Genomic DNA, 14,028 nt, shown 5'->3' on the forward strand with positions numbered 1-14,028 from the left:
TGCAAAAAATTACAAGTACCCTTTTTCTATTCCATCCAACAGACGACACCACAGTTCTGGCCAAGTCTGAAGACAACCGTGAAGTACGGGAAAACTGTGGTGGAGCAGACAGACACTCAGGATTTCCGAGGCCTTCTGGTTCGGACATTCAAGGTCATCCATGGTTCGGTACGTCATACGAAGCTTTTTAGCTTCGGCTTCGGCTTCGGCAAAAGGTGGATGCCTAAACTGTTCTCAAAAGTCCGTGTTTTTTTTTTTTTTTATGCATCGCGATCCTGCTTAAAAGCGAGCGCCTCAGGTCACTGCATACTTTGTTTATTGAAGTTCTGTAAAACCGTTTATTGTAGTACTTTTTAGAGCTAGGAAAGCAGCTTGTGGTGTTCCAGGTTGAACTTCATAATTTTTTATCAGAAAGTGATGATATAGCGCGACATCACGAGAGCATATATATGTGTTTAAAGGAGGTGTATCTAAGTTGATTGGTTTAATTTCCTAATAATATTTTTGCCGACTGTCGCATCAGTTGAGTCAAGTTGGTCACAGAATTAACCCTTCATCGCAGCTGCTAGTTTCGCACACGGTTTATAATAGCGCGTTCAGTGGAACTCGTTGGTAAATCTTGTGAAACAGCAAATTCTTAACGTTGCGATAGAGTGCTACGCCTAACACTTTGGTAAAGCGTAATATCACGGGGTCGACTTCTGTTGTAGGTTAAAGAAGCATGATGTAATTCATTTTAACCCAGACCCATTAAGGCGACGTTTCTCTCGGCCCAAGTACTGTAGCGGGGCGTATATTGTGGTCAAGTGTTGTAAATTTACACAGAACACAATATATTGAGAAGCAACTGGCCTTGAGATTGCGTTCTCTAAAGCATCAAAATTGGCGGCAAGGTCATGGCATAGACAAATTCCGATAGCACTTGTGACATTTTTTTAAATATATTTTACAAACATGCACAACAGTCATGAGGCTTATCATTGACGAAAAATAATTTTGTTTTTGCAAAAATATTGCTTTGGTTGCTGAAATAAGGGTCGCTATTATGAGCCTAGTGAAATCAGTGCTACGGAACGCGCAAGCTAAGATAGTAGCTTAATCGGTAACTACGGATGGCCTTGGTAAGCTCGGCAACCTGTCATTTCTCAGCAGATAAGGGCACGTATGCGTTGACAGCTACTAAAACAACGGAATGCTTCAAGCAACTTAATAGCCGCTGCAAGAGAATGAGCTTTATAATTCCTATTTTTCTTAAATATATGCCAATTATACGTTTCGAATGTATAGCAATGTTCTTGCATGATCCTTACAAATAAATAGCTACATCCTCTTCTTGCAACGTGCTCGCCAATAGGGGCGGACGACATTCCAAAGACATAGGAGCTGCTTACATCCAGCTATATCTGGCGTTTACCACAGGGAATACAACATAAGGCTAAAGGATAGCTTCCATAGACAAGGATGCCGTCAATCACCAAAATTCTACTATATAACCACTATAAACCACTATATAAACCACTCTATAACCGACGGGTTTCTTTCCAGTTACTCGTAGTGTGTGAACGCTAATATTTGAGAAAGAGGTATTGGGAACCAAAGAAATAACATTGTGTTTTTACCCCTACAGCAAGAACAGCAACAAACAAAGGAGACGCTTATCTTCACTGGGGGAGAATGCCGCTGTCTCAATAAACGAGTTAATTTCAAGTCCGAAAGGACCGCTGAAGCCTGCTGTCTTTCTTGCGAGGCTGCTCCGAACACAAACCTCGTCTAAGCAAAATGATATCATCATAGCGAACTGCAGCGTCATTGAAAATGTCCCCTTAACGATTCAACCAGCCCTGATACACGAGCATGCCATCATTTGTGGCACTTGTCACGTGGTCGAGCGTAGCGCATTTCTAGCCCAATTACTGTCGTGCTCCATTCTAAGCGCGGTTTGTTCGGTTTGCAGCGACCGGCGCGCATCATGAAGCAGTTCCACTCACAGTCGTGGAACAGGAACAGCACTGTGCCGAGTTCTTGCGACGTGGTACTGGAGATACTGCAGCACGTCGACCGGTGGCAGATGCAAGCCGAAGGAAGAACAGTCGTGGTGCAGTGCCTGTGAGTGCAATAGTGTACAGTAGCCACTTGATATCAGTTGGCGCAGAATAATTCCTGTTTGCATAATTTAGCGAAAAAATATAAAGCAGGAAAGAATGTAGAATTGTACTATGAGTAACGTATGAAAAGTTTTAAAGTTGAAATTTTCCCGAAGAGCAGTGTGCCAAACGTGGAGCTGCCACAAAAGCACTCACGTAAAAGTGATATACACGTGTCTATATTGTGAATGTTTTCGGCGGCGCAACGCAATGAGGAAGAAATTTCATCAAATGGAAAATTCTCACCCATCTGGCGGTAGCACGGAGGTTCGAAAGAAGCTCTTACGGATCTCTGAGAAATGAAGCTCCACTATGGCACTGGTTCAGGTTAGTTTGCTGAACCAGGGCGTCATTTTTTTCAACTGCGAAACTTTCTTTCCGAGAAACTTGATGGGCTTCCTTTGTAGCTTCGTGCAGGCTCAGATAATGTTTCTAAAGGTAATCATGCTTGTGCTCTTTATCTGATAACAACTAATAGCAGGTAATTGGAGCGCTTAGAAACATGACTGCGTAATATTCTCTCCACCTTCATTCTAAAGGTGCATGCAGTTAGAAGTCCACCATTCTGTTTGCGGGTCTAATTTACTACTTGGAACATTCATAAATATTTAGATGCCAGCAAGTTACAGAAAAAAGAAAGGATTAGTGTGACTCAACGCTGAGGCTAAGTGCCAACATTTTTGTAAGCCAGGTCGAATAGAATTAGAAATTTTCGTTGCAGAATGTTTTGCTACAGTTTAACTTGCTAACTCCACAAATCCCTCAATAGCATGCTTAATATGCTGGAGGCAGTTTTGATATAGGCATCGCTCTGCAAACCTATTTTTTATAAATGCTGCGCTAATTATTCTGCGACTATATCATTATATTGATTTTCGTTCGAAGGAATCCTGCACGACTTGAACTAGAAGTGAAGAAGCTGTTCAAATTTTGCTTGCTGGAGAATGCTGCTTTGATTTCTTGGAGTCGAGTATTAGCTCGATTCACAGTCCCGAGCTAAATTTTGTGGTTATTATCCGCCATGAGATCAAGTAGGCATGCATTTATTTTTCTTTCATTTCCAAAACCTAGCTAATAAATAAATGCTTGTAAAAGTTAGAATATGTCGTATGACCTCTGCCTTCCGACTCTGAAACTACGAGTACGCTCTAAAAACGTTTACACCGTTTGGGTTGTATTTTGTCCCCAAACAAAAATCGTCATCTCTCTTGCCCGCATTTCCGTTTTTTTTAACGCTGCGAACCCGGTACTTCCTGGTCCGAAGCGGCTTGAGCGTTATCAGCTTGACAAAGCATTCTCGACAGGAAAGAAGCGAGCGCCGAGTTTTCAAGAGAGGAAATGCAAGCAAGGTAGATGACGATTATTGTTTTGTGCAAGATAAGCCCCAAAGGGTGTACACTCTTTTTGTGGTGCATTCCATCATATGCTTCAATGTGCCTTTTGATTTTAGGGATGGCTGCCAGGAAAGCGGCCTATACTGTGTGTCGGCAGCGATATGCGATCAGCTCAAGCTGGAACAGGAACTCGACGTGTTCCGATCAGTGCGCAATGTGCGCAGTAGCCGTCCCGAATTAATCGTCGACTCGGTAAGTGCACAGGGTGTGGCTCATGGTGCTCCAAATCGGTTAGTTCATCTATGCTCTCAACATGGAGGGCTCACCATGGCAACGCGTTTTCTTGTTCGGGGAAAATAAACAGCGGGATAAAGTCCAGTTTCAATCAATGCTTAGTGCACCGTGGTACATCACGGCCCGGGGTACCACTAGTTTAGTGAATCGACATCAACATGGGAGGTGCGCATCTGGCTACCCTAATACCTTGAATTCAGCATGAGAAGGCATGATTTTAGGCGGAGTGGCTTGAAAGTAAGTTGAAACAATCTATGCTGTTGTAACCAGTGCAAGAGTGGACACGGGACAATAGTAGTAAGGCGACAGGGAAGAAGCGCTCGTCCTTGTCGCCTGACTACTAGTGTCCTGTGTCCACTCTTGCGCTGGTTACATCAGCATGGAATACCAACTAGCGCGGTCTCACGGCTTTAAATAATCCTTCAGGTTTTTCAGTTCATATGCAGGCGTCGTGCTCTCAAAGAAAACTGGAAGCCGTGAAAGAAAGTTTGCTTTTTGTCAGGTATTTCCTATCAATTTTTTTTTTTCTTGAGTCTTGTTCGGTTGGCTTAGGATCCGACTCGGGACATATCCTCAGTGCACTGCTGGAGTAATTTGAGAGTTGTAACGCACAGTTCGCTTACAGAATGACGATGCAGCGGTTAATATCTGCAATTGCAGTTGGATATTACTACTGCTCCTTACAAAAATGTACCATGTATGCTTTGCACCTTTGAAATTGCATTCAGTTGATGGCGATGTATACAAAGCGATCTGGTTTTCTGTTGAGTTCTTTACTGCGGCGCTGTCATGATCTCGTAAAAGAACTCTTCTCTCTTTCTGTTTTACAGGAGCAATACGCCTTTTGCTACGACTTGGCTCTCAGCTTCTTGGATACGTTCGACACCTACTCCAACTTTCAGTGAACTCGTGGTGCATATCTTATTTATGGAGGCCGTTTTCTACTGACTGCAAGATATTCAACAGAATGAAAGAAAAGAGCAGTTTCGAAGTAAAATGACGTAATTTTTACCCGGAGTTCCTTCTCTTACCAATGGTCTCTACGAGAAACATAAAAAACGCGCATTTAGTCTTAAAGCGCTAACCAAGCCTCACCCAGCAAAAGAGAGGCATAGTTCCTACCTTTGTCGACTACGACGCACTTTTCTTGTTCTCCTTGTTCATCATAGATTTTGAATATAGCAGCTCATACGGATGAATTGACGAAGGAAATCGTGGGCAATTACCGCAACCATTGCGACTGGGCTCTACAGTAATTACTGGTACTTCAATCTAAACATTTTTAAACCTTGAGGGTGCAGCATTGTGCGATGAATAACAACTTTACTTTTCAGATAATAATTTTTTTTTTATACGGGACAGCGATTGACCGCATTAAGAGTTCATTCGATGCAGTCTCATGTCGTGCGTTGCCCTATAATAACGCTTACTTGCCAGAAAAAGTCGCCACAACAAAAATCTTCATTTGTCGCCATCGGTGATTCCATCTTACCTCTTAAGAGCGAGAGTGAGAGTCATGGAAGAAATCAAGCAGCATTTTAAAGATGCATAATGGTGTTGAAATGTTGAGCGTGCGAGAGTCTAGTGGTCGTAGGAAATACAGTGCACCGACAAGTGAATCCCTCAATACTCAGAAATTCTCACCGCGATTCAACTTCATTTCGCTGTTTTCTGCTAAGTAATTGACATTTACATTATTTGGTCAAGCCTCTTTTGCCAAGCTCCCTGCGTATCATACGTGCCTTAAAAAAGTGTAATGACGTCAAATTGCATTTGCCAAAGCAAGTTATACTCAGCGTGACACTGGCTGGTGTCATCTTTTCCGAAGATTTTTGTGCAACATGTATATAAATAATTATGGCATTTTGCCCTAACTAAAACTGTGCAGTAGGTTATGAAGAATGCCACAGGAGTTGGCGTCGAATGAGTTTTGAAAACTTTGCGTCTATTAAGGCCCCAGCTAAGAACGAAACATGAGCGCTTTTCCGCAGAAGCAGAAGCGGAGTTTTTTGGCACTCAAACACGGCTTCCGCTGTGCTCCCGTTCCTCTTCAATGCCTCTAACTACGAAGGCTACGGCGGAGTGGGGCGTGCCCTCAACCCTTCGCCCTTCTAGATGGAACCTTGGCGCGCAGTTCAAATTTCATTTTGGATGTTAACGTAGACGCCGCGACTTCCAATTTCGGTGCCTACGACGCGCTAAAGGTAAGCCAAACGCGGTTGCCCTCAGCGAGCTGCAGTGCGCTTAGCCAGTGGACGCGTGGCGGCACCCCGCGGCGGCCGCGGTATCTGTGCTGCGTAGCCGACCGCAGCTACCAATAGCAGCCGCGCACGGGAATCCGCTTTATTACAAAATAAAGCGTCCATAAAAGAGTGAGGAGGTTGCTGTTTGAAAAGAGAGCGTTTGAGAGAAAGGTGACTTCGCGCTCCACTTGCGAGCTCCACGCAAGGAAAGCTTGGCTGAGATGTGCACAGCAGCGTATGCCACCCGCGGACTATGATATTTCACCAAGCCCGAGGGGTGGTTCAGGGCCCATTTGATCAGGCGGACGGCATTATTACGCTGCACATATGCGCACATGCGCACGCAAAATAGGGATGCCAGACCAGAGGAATCCCCATTTCGATCATGCAGCAGTTCCCTTTAAGAGTTCAGGAGTTTCGTTTTCAGACCAATGCATTTGAACACGATGTTCCCCCACCCCCCTTCTCCCCCGCCGCAATGGGCCTCTCCCGGTTCATCCTCGAGCGCCCGCTCTATGTCATATCGAAGCGCCGTGGAGTTCACATCTGAGGAACTCACTCGTCAAGTCTCCTCATAGTGAAGCGCGCCTGCTCGAACGAAACCAAGTTATGAAATTTAACGTCGCAAAGCGACAAAGGGGTATGAGATGCCGCGGCGCTACTCGTAATTAGTTAGCGACAGCTGTCGTTCCTTGGACAGCTGCCATTCCTGGCCTAAATGAGGAACGCGAGTCCGTTTGAGCTCCGAGAAACGAAACGTGGTCTCGTGCCCTGGAGCTGTACACCAGGGCCCCTCATAAGCAAGAGGAGGTCGTGCGACGCATGCTGGCAGTTCTTTCCGTGCTCGCGATTTCTCGGGTAAGTCTGGTTTTAGGCGAATTACACTTCTCGTGTCTGTGACGTAAACTCTGTTCTAGGGGAAAGCGGTGGCCCGAGAAGAAAATGACTCTAGGGATTTCGCTTGGGCGTTTCTCTGGTTTCTCGGCCTTCACTGCTGTAAACACAGCGCTTATTTGTTTTCCAACGCCCAAATATAGTCAAGGGCGTTTAATTTCAGGTTGAAATAACGTCCCGGTGCGTACTGATACGTGCCTAAACTTAAAGTATTGTTTTTTGAAGAAATGCAGAGTATGACCGAACAGGAGTACTCAAGCCACCACGACTAAGAAACATATGTGGCAAAAGATACCTTAAGGACACAGGGTAAAACTAGCTGAAATTTCTTCAGAAACAAACAACTGTCTCTTCTTTAACGCATGGTAAATAGTGTGAAAAGAACACTCCATAAAAACGCAAAATTTATCCAGTAACACTCAATTTATATATGCATCTTCGGTACTGCACAGCGCCTTGTCACCTTTTCCCTCAGGAACGACCGCTTCATCATTTCCTTATTTCCCTACCAACAGTAATTGCGGGTTTTGTTTAGAACATTCAATTTGGCGGACTTAGCGTGGCACCGCCTGCCGTCCACACCTGAATGACGCCTACGGTTGGATCACGCGCCGGAATAACTGCATCAGCGCCGTCACGTACTTCGGTTTTCGTTGTACTACCGTGAAATATCGTTTAACTGCTTGCGCAACAGCATTTCCCCCATGTTTCGATTTTAAGTTTTGATACGCTATGTGAGAATATGCGGTGTTTCTCTCTGCCGCTGTGGGTGAAATGGCGCTCTGCTCACCATCGCAGAAATGGATATCGCGATAGCTTCTATACAGAAGCTCAATGGCCATTCAACCCCGGTAGTAAATCTTAAGCCACGCATTCGCATGCACAAAATTACGGGTCCAAATCGCAATAGTGAGGTTGTCGGACACAGGAAGCGAGATATACGCGACTAACGCAGACAGCCATGTCCGTGTCAAAGCAACGTGCTTCGGGTAATCGACGGCGTTTATCTGGGATGAACATGTAAGGTGATCTCATAGTAGATGTCCTTATTCGTAAGTTTCTTTTTTTTTTGTTTTTATTGCATAAGCATTAGGAAAAGCAAAACTCTCTCTCTCTCTCTCTCTCTCTCTCTCTCTATATATATATATATATATATATATATATATATATATATATATATATATATATATATATATATATATATATATATATACATATATATATATATATTCAACTGAGGGCCGCCTGCTACGAACCGTCTGTTGCCTTCACACCTCGAAGAAGCGGTACGTGTGTCGAATGAGGTGCTTAACGTCACTTTGTAATTTAGTGAACATTGATACAGATGTCCTGAGAGCACACATGCGACACCTGACTCGGATTCGCTTACACCATCTTGCTTGCTTGACAGCAAAGAGGCCACATTAAACTTTTGCGAAAAGTATTGTAAGACATCAGTCCTACTTGCCGTCACAATTTAAGCCTGCTACACGACTTTCAGACCCATTGTAATGTCTGCACCGGCCGCGAGTGCAATTGCCAACTCCAGGCATCAGAAAGAAAGCTGGAGCGACGCTGCAAGCTTTGAAGCAAGCAACTTCGGAACGCATTCACAAACCGCTCAGATTCCTGTAACATGTCTACACAGATATACGGTAAAACTCAGCAGCTGTGCTGCTGCAGTAATCATTCTGGCAAAGTCAGCACAAATCAAATTACAAACTTAATTTCTGACCACATCAACGGGTGCAGAACTGGCGGTAGTCTGCGCTGCGCTAGATTTCATTAATAAGGAACCACTACAACAATGGACAGTCTTTAGTGACTCAAAGGCAGCCCTTCAGTGCATAGAAAGCCCAATAGGCCATGGACTCAATGAACAACTGGCCTTAGAAATTCGACACATATATAATCGCAGCCGCGACAAGGGACACAACATAGTCTTTCAATTACTTCCAGGACATCACAACATCAGCGGGAATGACCCCGCAGAGGAAGCCGCCCGATCTGCATGTGAAAGTGGTCAACGTGTCTTGATTACGCTTTCGCGAACAGACGCTGCGGCTGTCCTGTGAATGTACTTTGCCCCCGTGAGACTCGAACGTTTCCACAATGTGTCGTTTGCGTTCGTTCTCTCCTAACATATGGATGCACCTACCACCTGTGTTACCACAGCGTGTACAGACCATGCTGTACCTTCGGTGGCTAGGCGTTGCTTTTGCGAACTCGTGTGCTTTCCTTATTGGAATGGCCAACAGCCCCACGTGTGACACATGCAACAGCGATGAGACGCTCGCACATGTTATCTTTGTCTGCCCGCGATATAACCTTATTTATTTATTTATTTATTTATTTATTTATTTATTTATTTATGTAGAGAACAGTGCAGGCCACCAGGAGGCCCTAGCACAAGTGGTTATAAATACATTCAACTAATACAAAAATACATGCAATTCAGATGGATCAGAAGAAAAACACCAAGTATTGTAGCACAAGAACAATAAATGAGGTAGAAAGTGTGACAACAAAAGCAAACTAAAAGAGGGCGCTTTTACACACCTGTAAGCGCTAAAATGAATGAAAACGCTGAAAACAGTGAAATGCATAAATACTGTAACCAAAACAAAGCAACAACGTACCAATTTGAATCAATGAAATGGAGACGCATATGCCTAAGGTAACAAGTACAAAAAAAAAAAAGACAGAAGGGTACCAACATACAACTACGGCTACCAATGCCCAGAGAGAAGTGATGTGCAGGCTACTGAACCAGTTGGACAAGCGTACACTATAAGAACTCAAAGCTTTAGGTTAGTGCTCCCAAAGAACATCCGCGCTGAAGGCCTTACACGCGTTATTAAGGTCCCTGTGGTCTACGGGGCTTCACGGTAGACTTTAAGAGCGCCGCCCCCTACCTCTCTATATATAGTGTACGCGGTGTGTTCATGCTCGTATCTCTTTCTCCATATCACCCCCTTCCCCTCTCTTTCCTTTTTTACCCGCTTAACTTCTTCCCCCGTGCAGGGTGGCCAAGAGGAACTACCTCTCGCTAACCTCCCTGCCTTTCTATGCACCCTTTTCTCTATCTCTCCCTTAGCGAACGCGGTTTAAATCGTAGACCCCGGACCTCAAAGAGATGCGAGGTAATTGTGACGCATTTCTCTCTTACGTACTTCTAAATTGCCGCTGAATTCAAATCTTCAGGTGGACAACTTACAGTAACTTGTCAATGGGACTGAGTTCAGTTGAGACTTGGACGCACTAACCCCTCTGAAATCACTTGCGTTTCTCTTAGCCTACCGTCGCATTTGAGCACTTCTATAAGCGAGCATTAATAGCGGTGTAGTGTCCAGTACGTTTGTCAAGGAATGCCAAAAATTTCGGCTGACACCATAGTGCAAACAGAACATTTCACAATACCTTCCCATTTTTAACGCAGTCGGAGAAATATTACGACTATGCGACTTGTGGGACGTTGCCTAATTACAGCAAAACTTCCAGCGAATTTGCCAGTGCAATCTGCCTCCGACAAAATGCGACTATTTCAGTGCTTGAAAAACCAGGTGACCACGGAAACTGCGGTGGCTGAGTGCCATAGGAACAAGGAGCTTAGTCACAAATACGTTTGCAAGTACATGGCTATGGAATCCGTGATGGAACCAATCAAAAAAGATAGAGAGAGAAAGAGAGAGAGAGCAACTTGCATAGTAAAAAAATCGCATCGGGGCACTTCACGCCGGGAGTTCTCAGTCTTGGACGGAGAATGCAGTTGGAAAGCACAGCATATAATGCATGAATATATGAATTCAGGTTGAGTGTAAAGTGATGGGTTGTTCTGTGAGCTAGGTTCAAGAGCACAGTTACACAGCATGGGTAAGAAGCTACGATTTGGTGAAGCATAAGACATTTACTTATCTATATGTAGGACAACTATCAGTATTGATATACGAGCAAGTGCCGCATGTATCTGTGGAAGTTTCCTGCCTACAGCTTCGCTGGTTAACCATCTGCACGGAGTGCTTGGGCGCGGATTTTTTTATAATCAAGTCATTCATTTGTGGCTGCAGCTACATGCTGCTTATGTTTACGGTGATTGTTGTGTGTCAAGAATGACAACCAAAATAATTTATATCTTTCGGAGAGTCATATTTGCTTCGACGTTTGGACGAAACAAAACGACACTTACTTCTGTGTTTTGTCTACTTACTGTTTTTTGATTAAATGTTTAAATAAACGCTAATATCTAATGGTAGCATAACCACGCATTATTCCTGTAATTATAAGAAGCACGCAAATAAATGTTCGACAACACGACCTGTGCAACGCTTAGGGCTTGCATGAAATCGACTTCTTGTTACATTTCTTAACGCGTATTCTGTTTGTGAGAAATGTTACATTAAGGCATTCAAGATTACTTCTCACGATATTGAAGCTTGCTCAGTGCGTCGAACAATGTTCTAATAATCAAAGCTAAAAATGATCGCTCAAGAAAAAAAATGAACATGCCGAAAGGTGTCGTTAGGATGAACTGCTAGGCAGAGAAAGGTAGAGCATGCGCCAGGCCGCCTGTCCTGTGGAGCGAGAAAGGAGGAAAAAAGGGATTGAGAAAGGAGGAACTAGCCGTTTTCCTTCTTCAGGCAAGTGAGTTCCTCGTTCACATGCCCTTCACATGTAGCGCCCTCCTGTGGCAATCAAAAGGAGAGGAACGTTTCCCCCTTGCGTGCGTATCTTGCATCGCCGCCGCCAGTGACCCGAACATCTGCTACAATAAGTTATTTTCGACAGAAAGTAATGCTAAGTAGCATAACCTGAGGTCAAAACCTTTCATGACAAGCGACCGTCAGTGCCAAACCTTAAGCTCGAAGGGGAGCTGCGATACGAGAATAGTTCAACTCAAAGCAGCGCCCGGCTGCTGACGCACAGCGAGACAAGCCTGCAAAAGGATAAAAAGTTGGGAGAGTTGGTACGGTAACATGGATCTTGGTTTGCAGCGCGAAGGGACACGGACAGAGACTAGAAGCAGACAGGACGAGCGCTAACTCTCAACTAAAATTTTATTGAAACAAAAAACATATATATGTGAGTGCAAACAACCCCAGCATAAGAACATGACAACGGATCGCGCTGCAACCTAAGATCATGAGACAAGCCTGTACGCAGGCATCTCAGCCTAAACACTGCAGGTATCAGGCAGCCTTTCTCGTTTTGATGCGTGAAATCAGGATGAGGAGAAGGTTAAGCTATCTCAAATGTATGCACTTGTGGCCGTTTGTAAGTGCCATCCGCGAGGGCTTCGAAGCGAATGCAAAATACGTTTGCTAGCGCCGTCGGCACATAGATTGACGGTGCGAGCACATCAACACCGCAAGCGACGCCTCCAAAATCCACAGAGGGAACACAATCCCTGCAGCCAGAGCAAGGAGGTGAACGAGCGCACCATGCACCCAGATATACAGCTGTATATCCAGGCTCACTTGCGTGCCGGTTCGTCTCCGTCTCCGCCCGCCAGTGGCGGCTTATCCGTGATGCATCGAGTAGCACAAGCGACACTACAGAGACAGGAAGCACTCACCAACGATAGAAGATGTATTTCTCAAAAGGTGAGGTACAAGCAAACATGCAACCAAAAGTGTGCGGAAAATAAATTTGAAAAAAGAAGGTTTTTTAAATCGCTGACTACCGCATTGCAGTTTTGCACATACGGCTGTCGGCGTCTGTGAAGAAATGGAGACAGTCTCGAAGATAACATGTAGAGGGACAATTGAAACTACAAAGTACGAAAAGCCTAATGAAAGGAACAAGGGTACGGGGCAAACAGATATGTCCAGCCGTGAACGGGAGACCAAGCTAATGTGACACACGTGGGTACGGCAGCGTTGGGCACTGTGTCGAACGCCGGGATTCTAGAAAGCCCCTGTGCACTGTCGAATTCGAGCGTCGGTACGAAGCGAAACCACGCTCTCTCTAGCAGAAAGCACGGCTAGCGCGGCGCAGACACAGCTTTGCAGTAGAGGCGTTCGGAGAGAGACGGTATACTCCGAAGTCGGAGCTATCCTTCCCGGTCACTTGTCACGACGGTTACGCTTCAGCCAATGTATTTACGCTATGGTTATATAGTAGTTGTAGCCTAGTGGATTGTATCGCAACAATCTTCGTTACCACAACTCTCGTGGAGTTGGATGTAACACAACAGACACCAGGAGTTAGCCTTCTGATATCGTCAGTGGTGGTCGGGGCCAGTCATGCCAACCGCGGTGAGTAATCTGTGGTTCTCGTGTGAAGTAGCACCCTGACATCACGGTGAGTAACTTGTATCATAGCCTCCTTGGATGCTACGCTAGTATTTACGTCCGCTCTCCTCCAATATCCTTACAAATCGCACGCAGCTTCTCCGCGCGTGGCAGCGAACAACGTCCTCGACGTAGCCGAATACATTGAGTCTGTGGGCAGGAAGGCAAAACATGGTTTTGAAGGCTTGCTCGAAAGCGGTGGCTTCAGCTTCCTGATCAGATTTATCCCTACTCTATACGCCCGGCAGCAAGTCCGGCCGCTAGCAGCCGCCGGCACATCGCGTGCCGGCTCGCACGTACCCGCCTTACAGTCGCGTACGGACGTCGCGGATAGCAGATTATTTGGTATTTCTTTATGATATTAGGCGAGAAAACATTGAAGCGATCTGAACGAATGTATTTTGTAAACGTCAGCGGTTCTTGAAGCGCCATCCCCAGCGCTTCAAAGTGAAACGCTGAGATCGCCGTCGCCACCTTGCTGATGATTGAAAGTCGCCAGACAAAATCACTCATTACAGTGCAGTGTTATATTAACAGGTCTATGTGGATTTGCTGTGCCTATCAGGTGACTATACCCAAACAAGTATTCTATGGAAATTTATTGCTGAATTACCTAACTGAGTCATTCACTGGCACTTCAATGCAGGTCGAAACATTATGGGTATATAAGGTTCCAAGGAATATGGGTGTAGGCAGCTCGAGCAGTGTTTGTGTATGTGCCGTGTGTTGTGGTTGCTCTGTTCTGCGCAATATGTGGGGAAGTGCTTCGTGTTGCTCTGTTGTTCATAGTATGTCTGTGAAAGTGTTTTGTGCTGCTCTGTCGTGACTG

The 14,028-nt window shown here is 45.1% G+C and overlaps 1 protein-coding gene and 1 long non-coding RNA gene across 2 annotated transcripts in view; one reads left to right on the plus strand and one right to left on the minus strand.

Annotated features, from left to right (window-relative positions):
• The window catches only part of LOC126517517 (receptor-type tyrosine-protein phosphatase T-like), a 146,766-nt gene extending 141,977 nt beyond the window's left edge, over positions 1-4,789 (plus strand). The window contains exons 39-42 of the mRNA XM_050167252.3: positions 43-168; positions 1,955-2,106; positions 3,595-3,730; positions 4,603-4,789. Of these exons, the coding sequence (XP_050023209.1) occupies positions 43-168; positions 1,955-2,106; positions 3,595-3,730; positions 4,603-4,677 (489 nt within the window). The 3' untranslated portion in view covers positions 4,678-4,789. The remainder of the gene's footprint in view (positions 1-42; positions 169-1,954; positions 2,107-3,594; positions 3,731-4,602) is intronic.
• LOC140214216 (uncharacterized) overlaps positions 2,017-14,028 on the minus strand; it is a 359,561-nt gene continuing 347,549 nt past the window's right edge. The window contains exon 3 of the long non-coding RNA XR_011891138.1: positions 2,017-2,104. This is a non-coding gene — a long non-coding RNA (uncharacterized lncRNA). The remainder of the gene's footprint in view (positions 2,105-14,028) is intronic.

Source organism: Dermacentor andersoni, chromosome 11 (genome assembly GCF_023375885.2).
Source record: "Dermacentor andersoni chromosome 11, qqDerAnde1_hic_scaffold, whole genome shotgun sequence".
Lineage (NCBI taxonomy): Eukaryota > Metazoa > Arthropoda > Arachnida > Ixodida > Ixodidae > Dermacentor > Dermacentor andersoni.